The sequence below is a fragment of the Cervus canadensis genome, chromosome 22 (genome assembly GCF_019320065.1).
Source record: "Cervus canadensis isolate Bull #8, Minnesota chromosome 22, ASM1932006v1, whole genome shotgun sequence".
Lineage (NCBI taxonomy): Eukaryota > Metazoa > Chordata > Mammalia > Artiodactyla > Cervidae > Cervus > Cervus canadensis.
Window position 1 is genome coordinate 57,526,231 of NC_057407.1, and position 12,719 is coordinate 57,538,949.

The 12,719-nt window shown below is 41.3% G+C and overlaps 1 protein-coding gene across 2 annotated transcripts in view; it reads right to left on the reverse strand.

The window, feature by feature from the left end:
- Window positions 1-12,719, reverse strand: part of LOC122425139 (up-regulator of cell proliferation) — a 36,072-nt gene that overhangs the window by 16,665 nt on the left and 6,688 nt on the right. For both annotated transcript variants that reach the window (XM_043443527.1, XM_043443526.1), the window contains exon 2: window positions 3,380-3,450. In XM_043443527.1, the coding sequence (XP_043299462.1) occupies window positions 3,380-3,450 (71 nt within the window). The remainder of the gene's footprint in view (window positions 1-3,379; window positions 3,451-12,719) is intronic.

A 12,719-nucleotide genomic window follows, 5' to 3' on the forward strand; every position in this document is an offset into this window, starting at 1 on the left:
GGTCTCTATGAATTCAGTTTACTTGGAGTTCATTGAGCTTTTTGGATGATTACATACACATCTTTCTTTAGATTCAGGAAGTTTTCAGCCATTATTTCTTCAAATATTCTCTCTGCTTCTTTCTCTTCTTCTTCTGGGTCTCCTACAATGAGTATCTTGGTCCTTTTGATGGTGTCCAACAGGCTCTGTCTGATTTTCTTCAGTCTTTTCTCTTGCTGTTCCTCAGCTTTGATAATTTCCACTGTCCACTCCACTATCTTCAAGTTCAATAATTCATTTTTCTGCCTGCCAAGTCTGCCTTTGAATCCTGCTAGTGAATTTTTCATTTCAGTTGTTGTACTCTTCAGCTCTAGAATTTGTTTTGGGGGAGGGGGGATCAGGATGGGGAACACATGTAAATCCATGGCTGATTCATGTCAATGTATGGCAAAAAACCACTACAATATTGTAAAGTAATTAGCCTCCAACTAATAAAAATAAATGAAAAAATAAAGAAAGTATCAAATTTAAAAAAATAGAATTTGTTTTGGCTCATTTTTAGGTTTTCTATTTCTTTATTGATATTCAACTTTCGTTCACTCACCATTCTCTTGACTTTCTCCATATCCTCCTTTAGTGCTTCTAGCATCTTTAGGATTGTTGTTTTAAAGTCTGTCTAATATATCTGCACAAAGTCTTTTGAGGGACAGATTTTGTTGATATATTTTTCCCTGTGAATGGATCACATATTCCTGTTTCTTTCTATGCTTTGTGATGTTTTTGTTGAACACCTTTGAATCTAATAATGTGCTAACAATGGAACTCAGATTATTTCCCCTTACTCAGGGTTTGCTACTGTTATTTTTTGATTGTTTGTTTTTGATTGCTGTTGGCTGTTGCTGTGCTGAGATTCAGCTTAAGATGTAAACTTAAAGTCTTCTCTGATTTTTTTTTGAGTATTTTCCTGGGAATGCACAGTTATTTTTTAATTTTTCCCATATATGCAGTTGTTTTTGAATGTTCTACTCTTTAATGTGTGGCTTACAAAATAGAAATAAGCAAATAATGATAGATGGGAAGGTGTTGATCCTTTGATTACCCCGTAAGGCCCTTCAGCTGGAGGGGGAGGGGCTTGCAACAATGTCTGGCGCTCTGACAGTTGCTGTCCCCCTCCTTGCCTTTAGCTCTGTGGTCAGAAACAGCAACCAGCAATTAGAGCACAGGTACTGGATATTTAGAGGACGGGTTTTTTGCCCGCCCTGGATCCCACAAGCTGCGTCAAGTTACTCCAAGACCGTGTGCACGGTTGCCTGCCACTCGGCTGTGGGTGGACATGGGCAGCTGCTACTGTATTAAGAGCTGAGACTGACCAAAATTAACTGCGGTTTACCCTATAATTCTTCCCCTGGAAGCTGGAATCCTCCATCAGACTGCAGAGTCCCAGAGTAATTACATCAGACAGATTCTGCCAGCGCAACTGCTATCCAGGTGAGGAGAGGTATTCCTGGAGCATCCTGCTGTGCCATCTTCCAGAATTCTCTTCAATGATTTTAAATAATTTTTTTAAAGAAAGAGTTATTAAGTAATTAGAGTCCCCAGACTTGAGATAAAGCAAAAGCAAATATATTCTATAGGATAATTATTTAAAGTACAAACCAGGCAAAACTAATCTATGCTTTTAGAAGTCTGGAGAGTGGTTATGTCTGGCAAAGGCAGGGTAGGAAGTGATTAGAAAGTGGACTTCTTAGGTAATGTTTTTGTTTAGCTTCTTCTCCTGGATGCTGGCTAACATAGGTCAGTCTTTGTGAAACTTTATCAAGCTATGTGCTTACAATATGGGCACTTTTCCATATGTATATTATACTTCAATACAACTTCTTTTTTAATTTTATAGGTTGAAAAGCTTGTTTAGGTCTTAAAAATATGCTTAAGAGGAATTCACATGCCTCAGGAAGAAATTTTTTTTAATAATTACAAAAGCCTTATTCACTGGAAAGACAGAATTTTGGAGAAGGGCCAGAACGTCTCTGAGCCTCAGTTTCCTCAAATGAAACAAAGGACTGATAATGACTATCTTATGAGGCTGTTGTCAAAAACTAAATAGGGCAACCTAGCTCACAATAAGCCAGTAAGGTCACTGCTTTTCCCCAGCCCACCCTGAAATTTCCTTTCCTGAGTTTCTATAGCACTGCCCACCAATAGATTGCCTTGTTCTATATCTACACTGCTAAACATGCAGTCACTAGCTGTATGGCTACTGAGCACTTGACATATGGCTAGTGTGAATGAGGAACTGAATTTTTAATTTTATTTAATTTTAAACGTGTGCCTAGTGGCTAATGTATTGAATAGTACAATTCAAGGTCTTGAGAAACTGAAGGGCTTCGAGCAATTATTGCTTGATCTCAACTTTGCTTAGCCTTGACCAACTGACCATGAACTCCCACAGTGCCTACCTTCTAGAACTTAAGTTCCAAAAAGACTAGGATTTTTGGTTATTGCATTCACTATTGTTTCTTATATTAACAATCTCTACAACAAAGCTAACACGTGGTAAACAGTCAACAAATATTTGTTTGAATGGATAAAATAAAATTTGATTAACCCAAGCTTATTTGCATATTTTTGTAGGGTTATTTTTGCATAACACTATTAATATCCAATAGGACACATTCATTTTCAGGAGCACCAAACTAATGAAAGGTAGATCCAAAATGGGGATTTCCCTGGGCTGGGAAAATCTCCTGGAGAAGGGAATGGCTACCCACTCCAGTATTCTTGCTTGGAGAATTCCACGGACAGAGGAGCCTGGCAGGCTATAGTCCATGGGCTCGCAAAAAATCGGACATGACTCAGCGACTAACACTTTCACTTTACTTTCAGATCCAAAATGAAGTTATTAAAAGAAGTTAAGATGTCTAGACTTGGGTTGAAATCACGAGGGGCAGCTACAGCCCTACCCCATACCCCAACTTCCCAGAGACATAAAAACCAACTAATATGGACCATGTTCAGAAAGATTACAAGCCCCAGTCTACTAGGACAGTCCCAATCTATTCCTCTTGTCCCTTTCACCCTCATGTGTGCCCAGTTTAGAAACTAGACAGTAACACTCAACACAGCTCAGGATGTAGGAATAACAATGTGCTCAAACTGGAGTGATGTGTTCCTGGTAAAACTGTGGTAAATACCTTTTTAAAAGTGAACCCTATTTTGAATATATGAGGGAAGCTTAAAAGACCCTTAAATGGATCTTCTGGTAAAAGGAAAAATAAATAAAAACCTTGCGCTTATTGATTTTTGAGGCCCATGATCCTACCCAGTACGGTGCTGGAATCCAGAACCCCAATGGGGCAGAAGAAATGGATTTGCTCCAGGGTGGGCCCAAGCCCAACTTTACCTGCAATGGCCACAGCTGTTCGTCTCTCAGAAGCTTTTATTTCTGAAGTTACTTCTCCCAAATCTGAGTATCTGAAACAATTTCAGAAGAAAATTATTATTAAATTAATGAAATGCCACTTTCACCTATCAAATTGGATACACATCAAAACCTCTTAGGAAGCCTTTAAAAACTACAAATCCTGGTCACACTCCAGATCCTCAAAACTAGAATCTCAAAGCCAGGCCCACACGTGTCTAGAAATACCAGCACTCAAAAACTGTGGAACGGAGCAAACAGCCATCCAGAAAAGCATAAAAATATATATCATTTGACCAATAATTCCACTTCTATCCTACTGAAACAATTAAAATTTAGTTACAAATATGTTTTCATTGTTTTATACTATTATGTGAAAATTGGACATCTTTTAAATCAAAGTTCAATAATAGGAATTATGGTACAGTCTTATTGTGCAATCATTAAAAAATATTCTATGGATCTCATTTTGTGGGAAAAAAAGATGTATGATATGGAATGATGTTAATGATATTTTCATTGGTGGGGGAAAAGCCAGGTTACAGAAGAGTATGTAGAGTGTGATTACTATTTAATAAAACTCTGTCTTTTTATCTAAAAGTGTATACAGGGAGATCTAGAAGGATGTTCATCCAAAGTTAATAGTGTGGGCAGGGAGGGATGATCCTGAATTAATTTAAGTAGCCTTGATAAGTATAATCTATTTAAGAATAAACTATTTTAGGTATATTATAGGAATGATTAAACGTGTTCATTTTGTCAGAAGTCAGGATTCCATTGCTGAAGAAAGGGCACACAAAGAATGGAGGAAGTTAGAAAAAGAATTCACAGAGGTACACTGGGATTGGAGGTACTGGTATGCACTCGTGATTTCTACATGCATGCTCGTGTATCTGTGTACACGTGCATACGTTTCCTAGCTCTGTCCATTGAAAAGGCCTGAAGCAAAGACACTACAGTACCAGAGAGCATACCAAGTACCCTTCAGTATCACATCACACTAAAAGGTACCAGGTCTCCTTGGAGAAATTACAGAGTCCAGGGCTGGAGCAGCAAAAGAACACGATGAGCCTGAGCATTTTATTTCTGAAGACTAAAAGTGAAAGTGAAAGTTGCTGAGTCGTGTCCGACTCTTTGTGACCCCATGTACTACCCAGTCCATGGAATTCTCTAGGTCAAAATACTGGAGTGGGTAGCCATTCCCTTCTCCAGCAGATCTTCCCAACCCAGGAATTGAACCGGGGTCTCCTGCATTGCAGGCTAACTCTTTACCAGCTGAGCTACCAGGGAATCCCTCTGAAAACTAGGAAGTACTCGTAAAAAGAAAATGCTGGGGTATTAATATGACAAAATGAACACATTTAATCATTCCTATAATATACCTAAAATAGTTTATTCTTAAATAGATTATACTTATCAAGGCTACTTAAATTAATTCAGGATCATCCCTCCCTGCCCACACAGAAGCCACCTTGAAGGGGCTCCCACCACCAGGTGTTAGTCAGTTTGAGCATGAATATAATTAAATACGGTGATCAATTTAAAACCATTGAAAAACAGGTATTAGTGAATCCGTATAGATAACAGAGAAACAAATGGCGAGGGGAGGACATGAGGGCTCTTGCTTATAACAGAGTGCTAATGTGGAGGGTGCTGCAGGCAGCGCAGCATCACTTTTAGAATTATCCTAATAAAGAATGGTTCAAGCTAGAAACACCAATGAATGCCAGTTCTGGCAAGAGAATGCTGACAGGGAGCAAGATATTTGCCCAGGCCCAAAATGTTTCCTCACAGATTGCTTATAGGGTGCCAGGAGGAAAAAAGAAAAAACTAGCAATTATACTTGACTTGGTAAGCAAAGCCAGTGAACATGGGGATAGATAGCCGTATGTGCCCCCAGCTGTGGTACCTTGAGGAAGTGTGGTACCCATGCAACACTCTGGCTGAGACTGTAGAACCCTGATGTACTCATAAGGACAAACCCAAAATGAAACGTATTGCGACAGGGGAAAACAATATGATCACAAAGTATGAATGTCTTGGGCTTCCCTGGTGGCTCAGCAGTAAAGAACCCGCCTGTGACGCTGGAGACCCGGGTCTGATCCCTAGGTTGGGAAAAGCCCCGGGAGAAGGGAATGGCAACCCACTCCAGTATTCTTACCCAGAGAATTCCATGGACAGAGGACCCTGGAGAATGGGGCTCCTCTACAGTCCATAGGGTCACAAAGAGTTAGACATGACTTAGTGACTAAACAACAACAATGAATGTCTCAAAAGAAAAAAAAAAATATTGAGGAACTTTCCAGATTAAGGGTGCTAAAGAGACAAGAAAAAAATGTAGTAACTACCCCTAAACTGGATCTTAAACCAGAAGGAGACATTTTGTGATCTACTGACTAAATTGAAAAATAGGTGCCATCCATGTCACATTTACTGATGTTGATAACTGGTACTGTGGTTATGTAAGAGAATATCTCTACTCTTAGGAAATAAGGTACTGAAGAATTTAGGGATAAAGGGTAATGATGTATGCAAGTTAGTTGCTAACTTTTTCTTAACTTCTAGTTAAGAAAAAAAGTATATATGTTTGTATTTATGTGTGTGTGTATACACATGCACACCCATAGAATGATAAATGGGAATGGTAAATGAGCTAAAAGGTTAAAAATAGGAGACTCTGTATGAGGTGCCTTTTTAATTTTGTAACTTATCTCTAAGTAGAAGTTATTTCCAAACAAAATGCTTTAAAGTTAATAGTGTTAGTTATTTCTGGGTAGTATGATATCAGTTTATTTTGTCTTATTTGAATTTTTTAAATAGAAGAGGCACATATTGATTTAATAAAGCTAAATGAGCTGTTAAAGTAATGCTATTAGCCAGGGTCAGGGTGAGAACTGGACGTGTGTCTGCCCCAAGAAAACTTATAATCTGCTGCCCCTTCAAACCAATGTTTTTCCAAGAGTGTAAGACATTTTGGCAGGCCCCCTTAGAGACAAGCAATCCAGCTCCATTTAATTCATCAGCAAAACAAATGTTTTATGTTAATAAAATTCACCCTCCTAGAGGAAAGAAGGATTTCAGGACCATTGGTTATTATTGCAGCATGTTCCTTGGAGGTCTCATCCTCAGCCCTCTCTGAAAAGAGCTCCGGTAACCTCAGTGGTTGCTGTCTTCACAGCTGCTTCAGCCATTTTAACATCGCAGGTATGTGCTCAGTTGTGTCCAACTCTTTGCGACCCCAAGGACCATACAGTCCACCAGGCTCCTCTGTCCATGGGATTTTCAGGCAAGAATACTGGAGTGGGTTGCCATTTCCTACTCCAGGTTATCATTGCAGAGTACTAGGCAACTCTCTGACTAAATCTGATCCTGTTGCTGATAAAAATGGAAGTTTCCATTGTCTTCTCTTCATTTTTCTGAAAAGAGCATATATTGCTTTTGTAAAAAGAATAAAAAATTAACCATGACTGGTTAAAAATAGTTTTCAAGAGGGAAAGGAGCAGGCCTGTCCTGGCGGTGACCTGGAGCCCTATGCTGAGACACAGGAGGACAGGGGCCGAGGACAGGGAGTCCCACCCAGGGTGTTCCCCGGCCTCTTCCCCCTGCACACAGGCTCTCAGGACACACTCGTCAGAAGGTCCCAGGACAGGAACTTAACTTCAGCCCTTTCTTCTTCATGCAAGAGGTAGAAAACAAGAGTGTAATTATCACAGGGACAACCCTGAATTTGTGCTAATTTCTAAAAATATACATATAAATCTCTTCTTTTTTCTCATCAAAGAACTTCACATCTAATTGAATCTCTGTGTTGTCAACTGGAAGCAGAGCTAAGTCTTGCAAGAGACAGCAACAACAGAATCTCACCTTTGTGCCATGCATTTTAGTTTACAACTCTGCTTTCAATACTTGCACGGCCTGAATGATATTCCCCAAATTTCTATAGTGAAACCCTAACCCCCAATGAGACTATATTTGGATATATGACCTTTAGAGGAGTAATTACTGTTGAATGAAGTGACCAGGGTAAGGCACTGATCTGATGGGATTGGTGTCCTATGAGAGAAGGAGACCCCCAAGAGCTGGCTCTCTCTCTCTGAAGGTGCGCAAAAAAAGGCCATGTAGGGAAGTAAGACAGGCCAGGAAGAGACGCCTTAGGAGAAACTGAATCTGCCTTCTCTGTGCTCTGGGACTTTCAACCTCCAGAATTGCAAGGAACAAATGTTAACAAATGTTAAGTCACCTAACCTGTGGTACATTGTTGTGGCAGCCTAAGCTGCCCAACATCATGAAGCTAGGGAGTGCAGAGCCAGAACCCAAACATCAATCTTCTGGTTCCCTTTTGGCTCATTAATTTTTAAGGCTCAGATAGGTTTTAGGTAACTAATAATTACAGCTAGTAATTATAAAAATTATAAAAACCAGCCCATCTGCCAATTCCAAGCCTTGCCAAGCCGACTGCTGCCTGTGCACAGGTAGATCAGACCAAGAGAATAAAAACACACAGTGTTTCCATTGGTCCCAGATATGGGCGAGGGGGCTTTCTACAAAGCAATTTTTGAAAATTACTAAATCGCTTTCTGACTTCAAAAATAAGACAAATATACACTGCAGAAAAATACCAAGAAAATGCCTTTGCTCTTTTGAGAAATTACTTAATATATTAATTAACCAATTCTCCCCTACACCTGCCTCTCAATTTTGACCTATTCACACTGCTGTGGTTTATTGCATTAATGAACATATAGGACTACATTCTGTGTGTTCTGTTTTGCTTCCCTTAAGGGTTATTTAGGTTTTGGTCTTCTCCTGAGACCCATGCTGGTCATTTCAGGACCCCAGAGCATAGCGCCACAAGTGGAACTCAGCTCAGACCCCGGCCCCTGGTCTGTGCTGCCGGTGGCCTTGAGACCATGGCACCACAACTCAACTTCCCTTCTGGGGGCACCTCCCATCCAAGCTTCTCTCCGGGACAGGAGGCGCTCTGAATGCCATCCTGAGGACCAAGTGTGTCCAACAATTCTAAGTTTAGGAAGCAGACATCCTGGTCTCTACACCGCGCCCCCTTCAAGTCTGGCAGGCAGAATCAAGACTCTGACAACCCCAAGCTGTCTGCCTCACTGGCTGTCTGTCCTGGGAAACAGGACAAGGCTCACTTGCTTGTCCTTTAGTCTCTCTTTTTACACTGCACAACAGAATTACTTGAGGAACTTTTCTATATATACCTAAAGATTCTGATTCAGCAGACCCACCTCTGAAATGGAGATGCCTGCTACCACCTCAGAGTCAAACATTCCTTGGACAGTGTCCCTCAAGGCCAAGAACAAACTGTCCAAACCTTGTGAGCAGGGCTAATTCCTAGCAACAAACTTGGCTCCTTCACTGAGTGGTTCCAGTAAAATAAGATAGCATAGAAAATCAAACAAAAGGAGACAAAATACAGGGACGTTGCTAACATGATGCAGTTAACAGTATAATTGATAACTTTGGATAATAAAGAGTTTGACCCTGGTTTTGGTGTTTTTGTTTTTTTTTTTTTTTTTTTGCTGTTTGATGCTAATAGCTTTCGAGATCTTCCACTTTCCTCCCTGCCCAACATCTGGGCCAGCAGACAAGAGAGTCCGAGGTCTCCCTCCTTTGGTGCTGGCTGGGGACCCTTACTCCATTACAGTCCCCAAAACAAAACCTAACCTGAGGCCACTTGCTCTACCCAGAAGGCGTCACTAAATGAGTAATAACTTCTGAAACCCTCTTAGTGGGTTGAACTGTGTCTCCCATACCTATGTTCAGATCCTAACTCCCCACTATGAATGGGACCTTATTCGGAAATAGAGTCTTAGCCGATCTAATTAGTTAAATTAACACAATGTCATACTGGAGTAAAGTAAGCCCCTAACGCAATGAACTGGTATCCTTATAAGAGGAAAATTTGAATACACAGGGAAAAAAACATCTGGTGACAGAAGTGTAGATTGGAGTGATGTGTCTACAATCCAAGGAACACCTAGGACTGCCAGCAGCCACCAAAGGGTAGGAGAGAGGCTTGGGACAGACAGAGCCTCCAGAAGGAACCAACCCTGCTGACACCTAAGTTTTAGACATCCAGAACTGTGAAAAAAAAATATTCTGTTTTCTTTAAACCTCCCAGTTTGTGGTACTTTGTTACAGCATCGCTACCAAACTAAGACAATATACACGTGGCTCTTGACAGCGGTATTAGCTTTGGCCTTTGTCTTGACATGGGTTCTCCTCTGTATGGGTGTCTGAGTCTCTTCTCTGCTACTTATAAGGGCACCAGTCACTAGATTAGGGCCCACCCTAACTCAGTGCAACCTCAAATTAACTAACTACATTTATCTGCAAAGAGCCTGTTTTCAAAAATGATCACATTCACAAGCACTAGGGGTTAGGACTTCAACATGTGTTTCAGAGGGGACACAACTTATCCACAACATTCAGCCAAAACTAGGGGCCATCCCACCTTTGCAAGGTGACCAGACACTGAAAAGTTTAAAACTCACTGTGCAGCTGTGAGGACTAGCTGAGAAAACACACGTGAAAAAGTTCCGTCCAACAGCACAGGAGGACAAGTTATTAAAAAACAGGTAATGGGCACGCACTCTGCAGCCTGGCAGTTTAGTCCCTGAAATACACTAGAATGTGCAGGGATCATGGCAGAGGAGCCCACCGCTGTCCTGCTTCTCTACACCTAGAATCTCCTGAGGGCAGCAGAAGCAGCACCCTGAGAACGAGCAGACCTCTCAAGGGTCAGGCAAATGTGTCCCGGCTACTGTCCCTGCAGCAGGGCCCTAGGGCAATAATCACTGCAACAGCCCAACCTAAGAGGGTCCCAAGGACAGAACTGGTGTAATGAGCAGCAGGTCTTCGTCCCAGGTTCATGCCATGGAGGACCACCATACACAAGAAAATAGCTCTAACATGCTGCCCCAGTCCTCCAGGAGCTTCTACCAGGACTGGGTTAGAGAGATACTATGAACACTCATTGTACAAACCCTACAGAATACATGTACGTCAGTCTTTAAAACAAAGCTGGCCATCTCTGCCCTGCACACCCAGTGAGGTTGCTATAAGGATTCAGAGAGATTTACATATGTGAAGCAAGTTTATATAAGGCAGTATTCTCTTGCATTTACCCACATATTTATTTACTGCTGGGAACTTTTCTAGGAGTTCAGGATTTATCTGTGAAGGACATAAATACCTCTGCTCTTAGCTTACATTCAAGGAGGTAGGGAAAACTGACAATAAACTAGCTTTGAAAGTTTAAATAGAAGATACACTGGGAGGTGTTAGAAGGCTCTGGAAGAAAGAAAGTGTAGACTAGGATCAGGGTACCAGATATGTGGTGAACGGGCGGCACAGACTGTGGTAATTGGATCAGGGTGGGCCTCATGGAGAAGGGGACATCACGCGCAAGCTTGGCAAATGAGGGCATTCAGCTGGCTCCATGAGGAAAGTGTTCCAGGCACCACACAGGCCAGAAGGTGCTCAGCGTTCAGTGGGAAGATGGTGCAACCGGTATGGAGTGAGTAGGAGGCAGGCACAGAAGAGGTCAGGTAAGACCAAACTTTCCAGGCCATAGAAAAGACCCCAGCTTTTATTCTGGGGGACGGTCTGAGTGCAAGTCAATATGCCTGTTTTATGTTGAGAACAGACTAGAGATGATGAAGATCAGATCTGGGTGGCAGCACCAGAGGCAACAACACAGGGTTGGGCTCTGAACTCTCTATGAAGGACGTGAGAAAGAGTCTGCTAAACCTCAGATGTTAAGACTCAGTAGAGCTGCTACTGTCTCAAATGGGAAGGCTGGAGATGAGCCTGGCTGGAGGGCACCATGAGCAAGCCAATGCTTATGTTCTGGCCCAGGACCCACAAACAACCTCCTGGGAGATGCTGAGCAGCACAGGGGCTGGAGGCACTTAGGGAAAGCAGCGTTCCACCATGGACCCAAAAGACACACAGTCTGCCCATAGCAAAGGAAGAATCAACTTGTTATTTACCCGTGATAACAGAAAGAAAATAGAAGAGATCAACTGAAAAATTGCTGTGAGCAATGAGAAAACTCGGTGAGCTGGGGACATAAAAAAATTGTAATAACCTAATTGCCTTCCTATATACAAACAAGTTTACCAACGTGAAAGGAGGACTCCCATGTAGAGTATCAACAAGAAAAAAATTTTTAATATACATAAAAATGTGCAACCTCTATATGAAAAGAACTTCTAAACACTAAAGAATATAAAAGACTTGAACAAATGCAAAGACATATCCTTTTTGGAGAAAGAAAGGCTTACCATAATTTTAAAGTCTGCTGCTGCTGCTGCTGCTGCTAAGTCACTTCAGTCGTGTCCGACTCTGTGTGACCCCATAGATGTCAGCCCACCAGGCTCCCCCGTCTCTGGGATTCTCCAGACAAGACCACTGGAGTGGGTTGCCATTTCCTTCTCCAATGCGTGAAAGTGAAAAGTGAAAGTGAAGTCGCTTTCTCCCTAAATTGACCTATAAGTGAATTTAGGTTCAAAAACAGATAAGCTGACTCTATTCAGGAATACCTGTTCAATAATAATCAGGAAAATTCTGAAAAAGAACAGTAAATCTGCCAGACAGTGAAACATAGTATAAGCCACAATAAATTAAAGCTGTAGTACTGGTTCACAAATAGACGAAGAGTTCAGTAAAAGAGGAGCCCAGAGTAGGCCCACATACAGTTGGGAATTTTGTCCCAGACCCAGGTAGCTCTAAGTATCTGGTGATTATTCAATTATAACAACTTGGAAAAAATAAGGGTAAATTCTTACTACTCCTTTCACCAAAATGAAAACTACCTGGGTCAAAGCATCAAATTAGAAAATGAAACAAAAATGCACTGGAAATAAATATTTAAGACTTAAAAAAAAAAAAAATCTCAGAGTAGGGAAGGCTTCAAAAAGTCAAAAGGCCAGATAGTGGAAAAGCATGCGTAACACAAAGGATGAAAGTTAGTTTTCTCAATGTACAAAGATCTACAAATCTATGAGAAAGAGCCAAGCTAAATAGAAACAAAGTAACAAAGATATCTCCAAAAGGCATTCTGGGTTTAAAACAGAACAAGAAGGACTGGAACCCACACTGCGCCCTGCCTCCCAGGGAGATGCTTCTCTAATGAGGGTGCCAGCTTCTCAGACAGGAGCAGGAGGAGCAGGAGGAGCAGGAGGCAAGGTGCCTGAGCTTTCATTTACGTTCACTTTGAAATTTTTACCATGTGCATTGTTATTAAGACAACTAACAGTTTTATAAAAAAAAATATTACAATGCAGAGAATCTA